Below are 14,470 nucleotides of genomic sequence, written 5' to 3'. Positions count from 1 at the left end.
TTGGATCAGCACTTTTACTCAAGTAAACAATCTGTGTACTTTGCCGATTACTGAATTTGGAGTACCTTGATCCTAGAAGATCCTCAAGGGGATTGCAAAGTAATTTGTAATAAATTATGCAGTACCACATAAATTTAAAAAGTGCATACCTACATATGGCGAATGACATAAGTAATTCTCCACTGTATCTTCTATTTTAGGGGCAATTAAAAGCCAAATATTTGTATGCTCTGTTGTTCAAATACAGCCTATTTGTTCTGGCCGTTGGAAGACGACGCGTGTGTACTTTGTATCACAGCAAGAAACTTTTGAGCAACCACAGAAAAGTCACTGAAAACTTTTTGTTAATTCTTTTTGCCACGAAGAAGATTTTTGTATGGTTCACAACTTGTTTTCCCTCATTGTTGAATCGTTTTAGAACCCCCTGAACCATATATTTTTGGTGGCGGACTTCCAAGTTGTGCGATACCAAGATGGTGAGCTACCCTTGAGCTCTGTGGATTGTACGGAGCCCCTAAAGGGACATGGAAAAAAAAAAACATATTGTGAGATCTTGCAATACTTTTGCGAGCTCTCGCAATAGTATTGTCATGTTCTGTTGGATTTTGGGTGGTGGGTTTATTTTGAGTGTTTCTGTTCTTCCGGTTGCGTAGTTCCTGTTTCTGTTTTCATGTCATTCTGTTTTGATTAGGTTCACCTGTTTGAGTCTACCTGCTCCTCGTGTTTCCACCGGTCCGCTTGCCCTGCTGATTGTTTCCTCCCCACCTGTTGCGTGTCAGTCATTAGTTTGTGTGTGTATTAAAGCCTAGTTTTTCATTACAGCCACTGTCAGATCGTTGTCTTGTAGTCACGTCTCACCCGTCGTCCGTCAGCCCTGTGTTTTCCTGCTGCCTGTCCGTTAGTGTTTGTTTTCTCTTTTGCCAGCCTGCCTGCGCCCTTAGAGTTTTTGCCGTCCTGTTTTTCCCCGCTTTTGTTCCCGTTCCTTATGTTAATAAATATGGATTACATGAAGCCCCTGCCTCGAAGCCTCCCTGCTTTTGGGTCCTCCACCTCCGCTACCACGCAAGCCTACCTCCCCGCTGCGCACCCCCGTGACAAAGTATTGCGGGATCCCGCAATAATTATTCTGAGAGCTCGCAATCCTAGTCCCTACATCAGTGAACTGGAAGTTAAACAAATAGAGCAATGCCGATTTATCATCCGTGGGAGAAGTGTGTTTCTTATTTTAGTATTGGCCTAACCTACAAAGACATCAAATCCGTTCTTGCACGTAGACATGGCTTTGATATAAGTAAGAAATACCTAAAAAGAATATTTAGGGTGAAGAGGCTTTCTCGCTGTGATGGCTACTTAAGTAAAGCTGGCAAGACAGTGCCAGATTCGCACATTCGCGATCAATACCTCTTACGTTGTCTGAGCACCACCGATGGCTCTATCCCTCATAAACAACACAAGACTAATTGCTACAATGTTAAAAAAAAAAAGACATTTGTACAATATTTAAACCGCTGAAAAGACACCACTGATCCCCATGCGCACTAGACTTGGCTCCACGTGTGCGGAGGGACTGTCTGCAAATTGCTATATGAAGGGTTAAAAAATATGTAGAGAAATATATAAAGAATATAAAAATATAAAGTCTCCAAAATCACTTTCATTTTACATGGATGACTTTTGCTAAAACACCTAAGACGTGGCCAAAAATAAATCGTTATATCACTGATGTGCGCAGTGATTTTGGAGTCTTTATATTAAGCATATTGGAGATATTGATTAGTATTGAGTTTATTCATGATTATTAAGAATAGTACGTGCCCAAAAATAAACACAAGCTTTTACATACAAAAGCACTGTTGTATTATAATCATGGAGAACTCTCTAATGTGTTCATTGATTTAATAGTTCACACATTGTGGCGTTTTTTTGTTCTTTTTTACCCTTCATCTAGGTATTTGCAGACGGTCCCAGTGCACTTGCCGAGCCTCTGCTGGAGGAATTAATGGTGTTTTTTCAGCATAAAAGACTGTTTAAATATTTTAAAAAAGTCTTTTTTTACATTGTAGCAAGTAGTCTGTGTTGTTCATGTGGGATTGAGCCATCGTTGGTGGTCAGACAAGGTATTCATCGCTAAAATGGCACTGTCTTGCCAACTTTACTTAAGTAGCCATCACAGCGAGAAAGCCCCTTTGCCCCAAATATTCTTTTCAGATGTTTCTCACTTCTTCTCAAAACCATGTCAATGTGCAAGAACGGATTTGATGTCTTTGTGGAGGAAGGGACATGGCCTGGTCTTTACTGAAGACCTCGCGGAGGTCGTGGCAAACGGTCGAGACGTGTTCAAGGTCTACTTCTACACTCGCTTCACAGACTGGTAACTGAGCCATTACTCTGGCAGCCCGAAGGCAGTTAACATGGCAAAACGTGCTCCAATTGATATTGGCTGTTGTCGTCCAATTAATATTGGGATTGTGCAGTTTAAACCAGGTGAGACCCAGTACGACTGGGGCCCAGCGTGTTGGCATTACCAAGAGCCGGATCTCCTCTTTATGATTACCTGACAAGCGTAGTGTTAAAGTGACAGTTCGATGGGTGACGACCGCCAGAGGGCGTCCGTTCAGATCAAAAACAGGTTTCAGGGGTTCAATCACGTTTAAAGGACAACCCCTTTTTTCGACAATGGAATAATCCACAAAATTATCAGCAGCGCCAGAGTCAACGAGGGCTGAAATACGACTGTTCGATTGACATTATACCAGGCTCCTCTTTCCCCAAGACGAGGCTTTATAAGGTGTCTCAGCCTGAACAAAGTGCATTAAATGAGTACATCTCCTCGTCCCTGGCATCGGGTCTTATTTGTACCTCTTTGTCGCCCATGGGGGCAGGATTTTTCTTCACTGACAAGAAAGATAAGACCCTACCGCCCTCTGTAAATTACAGAGGTCTTAACGAAATTACTGTAAAAAGCAGGTACCCACTACCCCTCAGGGACTCCGCTTTTGCGGCGTTACACTTGGCCAAGGTGTTTACCAAGCTGGGTCAAGCCTATCACTTGGTCAAGATTCAAGAAGGGATGAGTGGAAGACCGCCTTTAAGACACCACTTGGTCACTTTGAATATTTAGTTATGCCATTTGGACTAACAAAAGCCCCAGCGGTGTTTCAGAACTTAATGACGTGCTCCAGGACATGCTAAATCAATTTTGTTTACCTGGATGACATTTTGATCTGTTACAGAGCTCTGCAAGAACACGTGCAACATGTCCGGCTGGTCTTACAACGGCTACTAGAAAACTGCCAGTACGTTAAAGCAGAGAAGTGTGAATTTCACAAGTCCTCGGTTCAGTTTCTGGGGTTCATTGTGGAGAAGGGCCAGCTACGCGCTGATCCAGCCAAGATCCAGGCTGTGGTTGAGTGGCCTACTGCCACAGCCAGAAAGCCTTTGCAGAGGTTTCTGGGGTTCGCTAATTTTTATCGGTGATTTATACGCAATTATAGTGCGGAAGTGCAACCCCTGACAAGGCTAACATCCTCCAAGGTCGAGTTTGTGTGGACCCCAGAAGCTGAACTGGCATTCCACAATCTCAAAACGAGGTTTACCCTGGCACCCGTCCTAATGCATCCCAATCCTGATTTACCGTTTCTCGTTGAGGTGGATGCATCGGATTCAGGAGCGGGGACCGTCTTGTCACAACGCTCACTGGTCAATGGGAGGGTGCACCCTTGCTCCTTCTACTCACACCACTTCAGCCCAGCTGAGCGGAACTATGACGTGGGCAATAGAGAACTGCTGACCATCATCCTCGCCCTTCAAGAGTGGAGGCACTGGTTGGAGTGCACACAGACCACAAGAATCTATCCTACATCCGAGCAGCCCGCAGACTGAACCCCCCCCAGATCGGCATTCTCCCTAATCCGTTTTAATTATACAATATTGTTCTGGCCAGGATCCCGCAATGGAAAACCAGACGCCCTGTCCAGAATGTTCGAAGCCCCATCACCGGGACCCGTCGAAGAAACTATTGGTCCTGAAAACCGGGTGGTCGGTGGACTCCAATGGAAGTTGGAAAAGGAGGTCGCCACAGCAGCAGGTAAATGCCAAGTCCCTCCAGGAGGTGCTCGGTATGGTCCTTGGTATTGCAGTGGGCTCATGGCTCAAGACTGGCATGTCACCCGGGAACTAATCGAACAACCTTCCTAGTTAAACAGAGGTTTTGGTGGCCCGGTATGTTCAAGGACATCAAAGACTTTGTGCTTGTGCCAGCAGCAAACCGTTCCACCAGCCTCCGGCAGGCCTCCTGCATCCTCTTCCCATTCCCTCTCAACCCTGGTCTCATGTGGCGTTGGATTTTGTTACTGGACTATCGGTCTCAAGAGGTAAAACTGTTGTGCTGTCTGTGGTTGACCGATTCTCAAAAATGGCACATTTCATTGCCCTGCCGAAGCCCCCCTCCTCCCTGGAAACAGCCAAATTATTGGTACAGCATGTTTTTAGACTGCACGGGATACTCGCAGACCTGGGCTCAGACAGAGGACCTCAGTTCGTCTCGAGAGTGTGGAAGGAGTTTTGCAAGGCCATGGGCGCCTCTGCCAGCCTGTCCTCGGGATACCATCCGCAGTCCAATAGAGAGACTGAGCGCGTAAATCAGGAGCTGGAGGCCGCGCTTCGGTGTGTGTGTTTGCAGCATTCCTTCCACGCTGCCTACGGGTATCAGCCCCCAGTCTTTCCTTCACAGGAGAGGGAGATAACTGTGCCATCAGTCCATCTGCACCTAAAAGAGGGCCCATCTGGTCTGGCGGGATACCCAGATGAGAAATCGTCAAATTGCTGATCGCCCGAGGGTGCAGGGTCCATAATATCGTCCTGGCCAGGAGGTGTGGCTTTCCTCCAGGGACATAAAACTGGTGGGTTCCTCCAAGAAACTGGACCCTAAGTACCTTGGGCCTTTCAAGATCGAATCTATTGTCAATCCAGTCTCCGTCAGACTCTCCTTGCCCTCTTCTATGGGGATCCACCCAGTGTTTCACCAAACATGTCACCACATGTCCCCTGAGCCCTCCATTGGTGCCTCCTTCATCCCCAAGGATGCTTGGGGGCGACCCCATCTACACGGTGAGGGAGATCTTGGACTCGAGGTGGAGGGGCAGGGGTGCACAGTACCTCATCGGTCCTGAGAAGCGGTCATGGGTCCCCCGCTCCAGGATCCTTGACCCGACATTCGTCCGCGACTACCACGCTTCTCATCCCGATAAGCCAGGTAGACCGCCAGGGGGCGTTCGTTGAAGGGGGAGTACTGTTATGGTCTCTGTTCTTGGTGTCCCCCTGCAGGCTTTTTTTGGGCATTGCAGAACAGCTAGGAACTATCCTGGGAGGGCGGCGTCACCAGCTGCGCACCTGTCTCCTATCAGTAATCCTGAGACTACTTAAGCGCAGCCGGCACAGACGCTGACACTTTCCTCTTTGTTCCCTAGTTCCTCGTTCCACCCAAGTTACCTTTTCGGCCAAGCCTACACTATACGTTTTTGATACTTTGGTTTTCTTCTCCAAGTCACGCCATGCGAACATTTTTCGTTGTTGTGTTTATGCCTCAAGGCGGCAACTTACGGCTTATCCGCCCTCCCTGTGAGTAGCTGATTGTAGTTGCCCCATCCCATTGTTATCTTTTATGGACGTTCTCAGTTGTTACTTTGTAGCTGTGCAAGTTCTGCCGTGCTTTTCATTTGGTACTTTCTGACTCACCTTTGTTTTTCTCCTCATGGGTTATGTGCTCTTTTTGTTTTTAAACAATTTCAACTTTTAGACCAGTCTGATTTTGGGTCCACTTTACTCGTGAGCATCCTCACCCCGTAAAATACTCAAATTGTCACGGGGGTGCGCGGCGGTTGTGGAGGCCGGCGTGGTTGCGGAGGAGGAGGACCCAGAAGCAGGGGAGCGTCGGGACAGGGGGTTGATGAAATCCATTTATTTATTAAGGAACAAGAACAAAAGTGGGAGAAAACAGGACGGCAAAAACACGAACTAAGGGCGCAGGCAGGCTGGTAGAACAGAAAACAAGAACGACGGGCAGGCTAGCGGGAAAACACGGGGCAGACTTACGACGGGAGAGACACGGGAGATGTGACCATGACCTGACAAGACAATGTTCTGACAAGGGCTGTAACAGAAACTAGGTTTAAATACATTCTCAAACTAATCAAACTAACACATGGCAGCTGGGCAAGGACAACAGGCAAAGGGAGCGGATTGGAGGAACGAGGGGCAGGTAACAGACAGGTGGACTAAATCAAAACTAACGCAGGGAGACACGAGAGGAGCAGCTAAAATAAGACAGATGTTCCACTTTTCTGGTCTCTGGTCATTTATTTGGTTTTTATTTAATCACTTCTATAGTAGAAGAATTTAGCACTAGTCCAGATATCTGAATTTACTGTAATGACTTCGGAAGTGTTACACTTTCACTTGGCGCAGAGCTACTCCTTCACTGACAGGGCGATTCCACCACATCAGGCGCGCTCCGCTCCTTTCCGCATCCACGACGGACACACACCTACGTCGTGCTACGGCGGTGCACGGCAGACGTGGTGGAATCGCCCTGTTTGCGTTGCCGATCCACCTCGATGCGCCGCATCACACAGTCCTAACATTCCTTGGGAAGTCAAACTACATATGCGCGGGGATCATCAACTCGATCGTTTGTGGAAAGTTTGCTTGGATCACGGTTCATTGCATAAGCCTAAAAAGGGCTTCTCAGGTCTCCAAAGGCAACTCTGCACGGGTTCCCATTCACTGTGAAGCCGTGAATGCCGTGTTAAAACAGCGCGTGGTGAAATCTCTCTTTTTTTTTTCTTTCAGCTTGAGTCTAGCACGCTTCCTCCTCTTGCTTGCACGTCAATCAAACATTCTAACACATTAATTCAAAACAGAAAACAAATGTGAATAAAACACAATACTTACTAAATATGTTACACATGCTTCATTTACTATGGGTGAGTACTTACATACAACATTCGTTTTAACTTAAGTGAATTAATTTAAATCACGACTCACATGGTAATATATATTTGCACACATGTTAGTGTAAATTAACGAGAGGAAAGCATTGGCTCCTTTTGTCTCTATGGCAATGGCACAGACCAGCAGAATCTTACACTCGCTTTTGGCTTCATTCAATCAGCAAATGAAAACACAATTTGTTTTTGTAATTAGATGTAGACCACGTTCTTTTTTCTGTTTGGTGCTTACTGAACTCTGGAATTAATGCGGCTGATCAGATTTTTCAAGTCCTGCGTAAAGTTGGCGGACCGTGGCGGAGTGGAGCAGAACGTGGTGGATGCTGTGGATCGCTCTCATTCATTAACAGGGATGCTCATGCACGTCGCAATGCAGCAGAACAGAGCGGAGCCTGTGGTTGTAGTGGAATCACTCTGTAAGTACTGCATTTTCCAGACTATAAGGCGCACCCAAAAGCCTTAATTGTGCTTTATAATCTGGTGCGACTTATATATTGATCATATCATGTGCTGACTGGATAAACTATAGTTTATGCCTAAAAAAATGCAGTTCACACCAACCTGGCCGGAGGGTTATCAAGGGGTTATGATTAGGGTCCAGCCCAATTAATTAACTTGATTTGCAGGCCCAACCCCAATTTTTTTTTTTTTTTTTTGAGGACTCAAGAGTGTGTGGCACCACACTAATGCTTGTCTTTTCAATTTCCCTGACATTCGTTTATTCTTAACTTTTTGCTGCTCCATATCGAAATAGGAAGTCAAAAATATATAATGCATGCCGAGGGGAAAATCAAAAGGATTGCGGTGCCGCGCGTTCACAAGGGCATGGCATGATCTGGATCTATTTTGCGCTCTGCGGCTCCTGTTTGGTAGTTAAATAGCAATTACCAATAACACATTCTCTGTTTTATCTGAATTTTTTTGGAAAACAAATATTCCTTAGTGTAATATCCATACAACGCTTATGTTGTATAAATAAAGTTTATATTCTATAAATAAAGTTTGATGACTTTGCAGATTATTTTTAAAACATTCCCTTTAGTGAAGCACCATCTAGTGGCTGCATAACGCAACTCTATCTAGTGGATGCATAATGCAACCCCAGCCAGTACTATGGTTTCAATTCTATGTGTGCTTTATAACCCGATGCGCCTTATATATGACATTTTTTTAGAAACTCGGCCATTCATTGATGGTGCGCCTTATAATCCGGTGTGCCTTATAGTGCGGAAAATACGGTAGTAAACTGTAGTTTCATCAGGCTCTTCACTTTGCTAGTCCGCTAACTACAATAAATCGGTATGAGGTCAATTAACTCACCGATCCAAAGAGTGTGCCTTTTTTGGACATAGCTAAGTACAGTCCAGTGCTGACAGACTTGATGGCCACAACTCCCACACTGACAGATCGGATTTCCATCAGACCTGTAAAATAAAGGAAAGAAAAGAGCCACAGTTGTTTTTTTGCGTGTGATCCTCATCAAAACCCACTCAATCAGTGGAATGTCAGATCCTCTGGGGCCAATACAAGACATAAAGTACACAGATACAAAGCTTTATACAACATACGTTGAATTAGATTATATTGTGGAACTTCCTATGCAATTGTTTGGAGCGGGGACTGTTAAAAGCCCTGCAACTGCAGCTGGGATGCCGCATGCCGGCGATGCCCAATATTGTTTACAGACTGCTACAAAGAAAATGAAAAAGGCTGCTTCAGTCTCACGAGCACTCCTGCTAACACAGAGAATGAGCTGGCAAGTTTTCTGGCTAATTGTTTCCTCTGGGAGCCGGTTTGCAATTGAAGACCTTGTGACTCACGCTTGAGCTGGCTTTTGTCTGTAAAATAAGAAACTGAAAAATACACAAATTAAGGCATACATCCATTTTCACAGAAGAAGAGGAAATAATCTAATGGATTTATCCTGACAGCATCATCAAAGGGGCAGAATTTAGACCCAGAAGCAGACAGGAAATGAAATAGGTAAGATAGAAAACCCAACACAGTAAAAGCAAGCATTGGAAAGAAGGCCTGAAAAAATTGTCTCAGAAAACTGGACTCGTAAAGTAGACTCAGAAAACTAGACTCAGAAAGCAGACTCAGAAACTACACTTGGAAACCTAAACGTATACTTGGAAACTAAACTCAGAAAACTAGACTCAATAAAAACTAATACATGGCAGCTTGATATTCTGACGTGTCACTGAGAACTTAAAACGTTTACATCTTCGGATATCAATCCTGGATGACATAATAAAACAAACTCAAGGACAGTAGAAACTGGATGACACCCGATACACCAAGGAACAAGTAGTATTGTTGTACCAGTAGTAGTACAAGACCCTATATAATAAATTTGATAACTACTGTACAGAAAAATAATAAAGGTGACAAATACATGACCATTATGACTAAATACATGGCCACAGTAACTGATTTCACAACACCAAAAGCAAATTATCACATGAAAAGATTTTCTTTTCATGAACTTCCCCACCTATTTGCACACGGGCACTATGACACAGCTGTTTATGTTTGATTATACAGTGCTGTGAAAACATATTTGCTCCCTTCCTGATTTGTGTTTTTTGTTTGTACATTTATCACTACAAAGGTTTAATTCCCTCTAACCAATTTTAATATGACATTGAGTCCAAAGATAGATAAAGATGCAGTTTCTAAATGATGATTTTATTTGATTTTATTAGTTAAATATAAACTTGTTTGACCCTATGTTAAAGAATCACTGAACTATTGCAACCATAGTTTTGGGAAAGCTGACTTTAATTTCACGGGACAGATCCAAACCTGATTGCCACCATCTTTGTTGAATCAAAAATAATCAATCAATCAGAAATCATTCAATAGAATCTGTTAGACACAGAAACAAAAGTAGGCTTTAAAATCCCAAGGACAAAGGCATAAAGCAACTTGTGTATTTTCTTCATTTTTTCCATTGTTCTAATTTTGAAAGAAAATGAAATGAGATTAATTTTATGTTGCATTTTTTCTAGGTGATGTTATTTTTTGGTTTATATGGAGCCCCTAAAAAGACATGGAAGAAAACTTGCGAGCTTTCGCAATAGTATTGCAGGATCCCGCAATAAGTATTGCGAGATCTCGCAATAAGTATTGGGAGAGCTCGCAATCCTATTTCCTACATCAGTGAACTGAAAGTTGAACAAACACAGTGATGGAGCAGCCTGAGCGGATTTATCATCCGTAGGAGAAGTTTATTGTTTTTTCATTTTAGTATTGGCCTAACATATAAAGACATCAAATCCGTTCTTGCACGTAGACATGGCTTTGGCACAAGTGAGAAACAAGGCAGTCCCTGCACACTCGCCGAGCCTCTAGTGTGCATAGGGATGAATGGTTCGGTTAAAATATTTTACAAATGTCTTTTTTTTTTTTACATTGCAGCAAGTAGTCTGTGTTGTTCATTGGGGATAGAGCCTTCGTTGGTGGTCAGACAACGTAAGAGGTATTGATCGCGAAAGGACTAATATGGCACTGTCTTGCCAACTTAAGTAGCCATCAGGACGAAAGCCCCCTCGCCCTAAATATTCTTTTCAGATGTCTCTCGCAATATTTTTTTTTTCTCCCTGTCCCTTTAGGGGATCCGTAGTTAAGAGCCACAGCTGATTGACAAACATCAAGGGACACATGAGACACTGCATTAGTGCATTTAAAATGTCAATAGCCTAGACACGTGTCACCAAGATAACGTTCCTTTTGAGTGAAAGTGGCTAGTGAGGTGAATATTGTGCTATTTTATTTATTGTTTCAGGTGAAGTTTTATGTGTGTGCTCATTACGTTTGTACTTTCTTTGTAGTTTTGACAGCATTGTTGGGTTTGTTGACATGTGAAGGTCTGTAAAACAAAATGAAATGTTTGTGAAAACGAAGGAACAAAGTTGAGCCTTGATTTTGAAACCTGAAGGGAGTAACACTTATATAGGGGCGCACAAGTCCTTCTGACTAATCGTCAGGGACCTCGTTGCACTGTTCTTATTATAATGACTGAAAAATCTGTATTTTCTACCATCCGGTCTGGAATTAATCTTAGACAGAACAAATAATATTACAGGAAAAAAACTATGCTTCTCCCATCATAATGAATGCTGAACAGTCTCATTTTCAGCATGTCATGCCTGACAGGTGAGATCATCCCGCGGACACACCCGGAGGACAAAAAGTACAAAGTAAAAAGACAAAGTAAGCAAACACATGGAGTTCCTGGTGAGTATCTTTGGTCTGAATTAGGGTTCCAGATGCATGAGACCAGGGAATGCCCCATTAGTTCGTCTAGGTAGACATTCAACTGCACCCCCATCATGCCTCCACTGCCTCTGATCCTCTCACTTAACAGTAGGATGGCAGATCTTCCCCCCACACCCACCCTCTTTACAAGCTGTGTGTACAAACACCGGGCGTGCTCTCATAGCACCTGGAGCGTGCATGTCACAAGTAAGCAATTAGCTAAGGTCCAGCTGCCGATTGGAGCGCTGCAAGGATTTATGAGGAACTAGTCCAGGCCAATGAAAACTACTAGTGCCTGAAAGTGCTGCCAGCGGTAATTGCTGCTTGGACATCCTCTGCATATTTTGCAAATGCTTTTCACATTTCCTCCTTTAAACAGCTTCAACACTTGACTCAAAAGCTCACAAACGAGCTAAAATATTCAATCACCTTAAATACTTAAAATGTGACATTGCGTTCCTTCAGGAAACCCACTTGTTGGGAAAAAGACAAGAACAGACTAAAAAAAGGCTGAGTAGGGCAAATGTTCCATTCAAATTTAAATAATAGATTACGTGGAACAGCTATTTTGATACATAAGAAAATTCAATTTAAAGCTACCACGATTATTTCAGATCCACAAGGAAGATTTGTAATGGTTCCTGGACTTCTTTCATCAGAGCTGTTGTTTTAGTTAATGTTTACGCCCCAAACTGAGATGATGAGGAATTTATTAAAAAAGTAATTTCAAGAATACCAAATTTGACATCTCAACAACTAATTTCGGCGGTGATCCGAACTGCGTAATTAACCCAGCACTGGACTGTTCCAATCCTAAAATCATGAATATTTCAAAAATGGCAAAGTTTTGTTCTCTTTCTTTTCCCCTGTGCATCACTCATATAATAGAATAGATTATTTTTTTTGTCGATCAAAACCTTCTGCCCTATGTTAGGAAAGTCGAATACTCCACCATAGTTGAATCAGACCACGCCCCTGTGTTATTAGATCTTGAGTTTCCTCTTTACAAATTGGAACGCCCTCCTTGGACATTTGACAAACATGTACTGTCTGACGGTGCCTTCCGTGAACTGATACCCCAGAAAATTGATGACTTTATAGACTTTAATAAAAAGGATGACGTTTCTCCTTCTCTTCTTTGGGAAACCCTGAAAGTCGTAATCAGAAGTGAGATTATATCATATTCTGCCAAAATGAACAAAGTGAATAGAATCAAACTGGAAGATCTTATTAAATCAATCTATTGACTATTGACAAGGACGAGAAAGTTTGATCATATTACTCCGATTCTAGCTGACCTGCATTGGCTTCCAATACACGTGAGATGTGATTTTAAGGTGCTGTTAATTACTTATAAAATTCTACACGGTTTAGTTCCTTCCTATCTCGTCGACTTAGTATCACCTTATGTTCCGCCCCGACAACTTCGATCGCAAAATGCCGGTTTGCTATCGACCCCACGGGCTAAAAAGAAGTCTGCGGGATCAAGGGCATTTTCCATTCGCGCGCCAGTACTATGGAATGCCCTACCTATGGAAGTTCGCGCAGCCACCTCAGTAGAAATCTTTAAATCCCGACTAAAAACACATTTATATTCAAAAGCATTTAGTTAATTTAGCCTGTCTGTAGCCTTCTTCCTTTTTCTTTTTTCCTGCCCCCCTCTTCCGGCTGGGGGAGGGGGCTAGCTAGATGGTGAGGGTTGACTTGACCGCCTCCATTGGGTCCTGCGTTGGTCGACCATCATGGGTTAGGAGTTCGGCCGTCTGCAGTCCACCTGGCTGGAATGTGGGATGGTTCCTGCCCAATGGCCTTGCCTGCTGTCAAGACATCACTGCACTATATAGCACATTATGTTTTCTGTAATTTATGTTGTTTCTGTGTCTGGTACATGCAGCATCCACTTCAACCTGTGGGCCTGGAAGGGGGCTCCTCCCACCTGTGGTCCCTTCTGGAGGTTTCTGATTTTCCCCTAATTTGGGGTTTTTGAGTTTTTCCTTCCCCTTCTGGGAGCTTTGACAGGGGATGCTGTTGTGTACCCTATACTGAAAAGATGTCTCTGTACGACCTCTTTTCATTCTGTGAAGCCCTTTGAGACTTCGGTGATTTAGGGCTATATAAATAAAATTTGATTGATTGATTGATTGACAATCAATGTGGTGGATGTTGAATACCCTATTTCTCCCTCCCCTGAACTCTATAAAAAAAAGATGGACCTCCAAACACAGTATAATCTGTTATTAACTGAAAAGACTGAACGACTTCTGTTAAACTCACGGGGATATGTTTATGAATATGGCGAGAAAGCGAGCCATCTTTGAGCTCATCAACTTAAGAGTCGCTCAGCCGCACAACAAATCCCACAAATAAGGAAAAGGAATGGTGAATTAACACTTGACCCAGGAGAAATTAATGACACATTCACTTCGTTTTACTCAGACCTGTATACATATCAAATAAAGGCGACAATAATGTGATGGAATATTTCTTTAACAATCTCCAGGCCCCTTCCATAAGCACAATGCACAGGACTAAGACTGAACTATTAAAACTCACAGAAGTCATTAATGCAATAATGTCAATGCAGAATGATAAAACATCTGGGCCTGACGGGTACTCAATAAAGTTCTTTAAAAAATTATCTTACAAACTGTCTACGCTCTTACTCGACATGTTCAATGACCTACTATCCCGCGGATCGCTGCCACAAACACTAAATGAAGCATCAATTACTCTTCTCAAACCTGGCAAGATTAACTCTGAGTGTGGCCTATATCGTGCTGTCTCTCTCTTAAACAGTGATCTAAAAACTTTGGCCAAGGCTCTAGCTCTACGTCTAGAAACCACAATGCATGATGTAATATCTGAGGATCAAACCGGTTTTATTTTGGGCCGTCATTCATTTACAAATGTGCGTCGACTCTTAAATGTTATTCACTCTTCCGCGTCCAGTGCGGTACCAGATGTGGTTATCGCACTGGACGCAGAGAAAGCTTTCGAGTGGGTTGACTAGGAATATTTATTTGCATGCCTAAAAAAATTGGATATAGTCCTAATTTCATTTCATGGATTACAGGGTTGACTGGGAATATTTATTTGCATGACTAAAAAATTTGGATATGGTCCTAATTACATTTCATGGATTAATCTCCTATACCCCTCACCAAGGCTGCTGTAATAACAAATGCTGTTCGGTCACGATA

General features: G+C 43.2%; 2 protein-coding genes across 11 annotated transcripts in view; one reads left to right on the top strand and one right to left on the bottom strand.

Moving 5' to 3' along the window:
* LOC148417531 (uncharacterized) overlaps window positions 1-13,744 on the top strand; it is a 40,801-nt gene extending 27,057 nt beyond the window's left edge. For 6 of the 10 annotated variants that reach the window (XR_015866973.1, XR_015866965.1, XR_015866966.1 and 3 more), the window contains one exon: window positions 11,169-13,744. Coding sequence is in view for 1 of the 10 variants with exons in the window: in XM_088425500.1 (XP_088281626.1) it covers window positions 7,291-7,423; window positions 11,169-11,323 (288 nt within the window). In the remaining 9 variants the exon portion in view is untranslated. Of the gene's footprint in view, window positions 1-3,233; window positions 3,299-7,268; window positions 7,424-11,139 lie in introns of those variants that run through there. The other 4 variants (XR_015866968.1, XM_088425500.1, XR_015866969.1 and 1 more) reach the window with 4 other exon arrangements.
* The window catches only part of fgf22 (fibroblast growth factor 22), a 59,069-nt gene that overhangs the window by 4,847 nt on the left and 39,752 nt on the right, over window positions 1-14,470 (bottom strand). The window contains exon 3 of the mRNA XM_088425499.1: window positions 8,328-8,431. Within this exon, the coding sequence (XP_088281625.1) occupies window positions 8,328-8,431 (104 nt within the window). The remainder of the gene's footprint in view (window positions 1-8,327; window positions 8,432-14,470) is intronic.

This window comes from Hippichthys cyanospilos, chromosome 10, assembly GCF_059441005.1.
Source record: "Hippichthys cyanospilos isolate Australia breed blue-spotted pipefish chromosome 10, RoL_Hcya_1.0, whole genome shotgun sequence".
NCBI lineage: Eukaryota > Metazoa > Chordata > Actinopteri > Syngnathiformes > Syngnathidae > Hippichthys > Hippichthys cyanospilos.
This window is presented reverse-complemented; position numbering and strand designations above follow the sequence as displayed.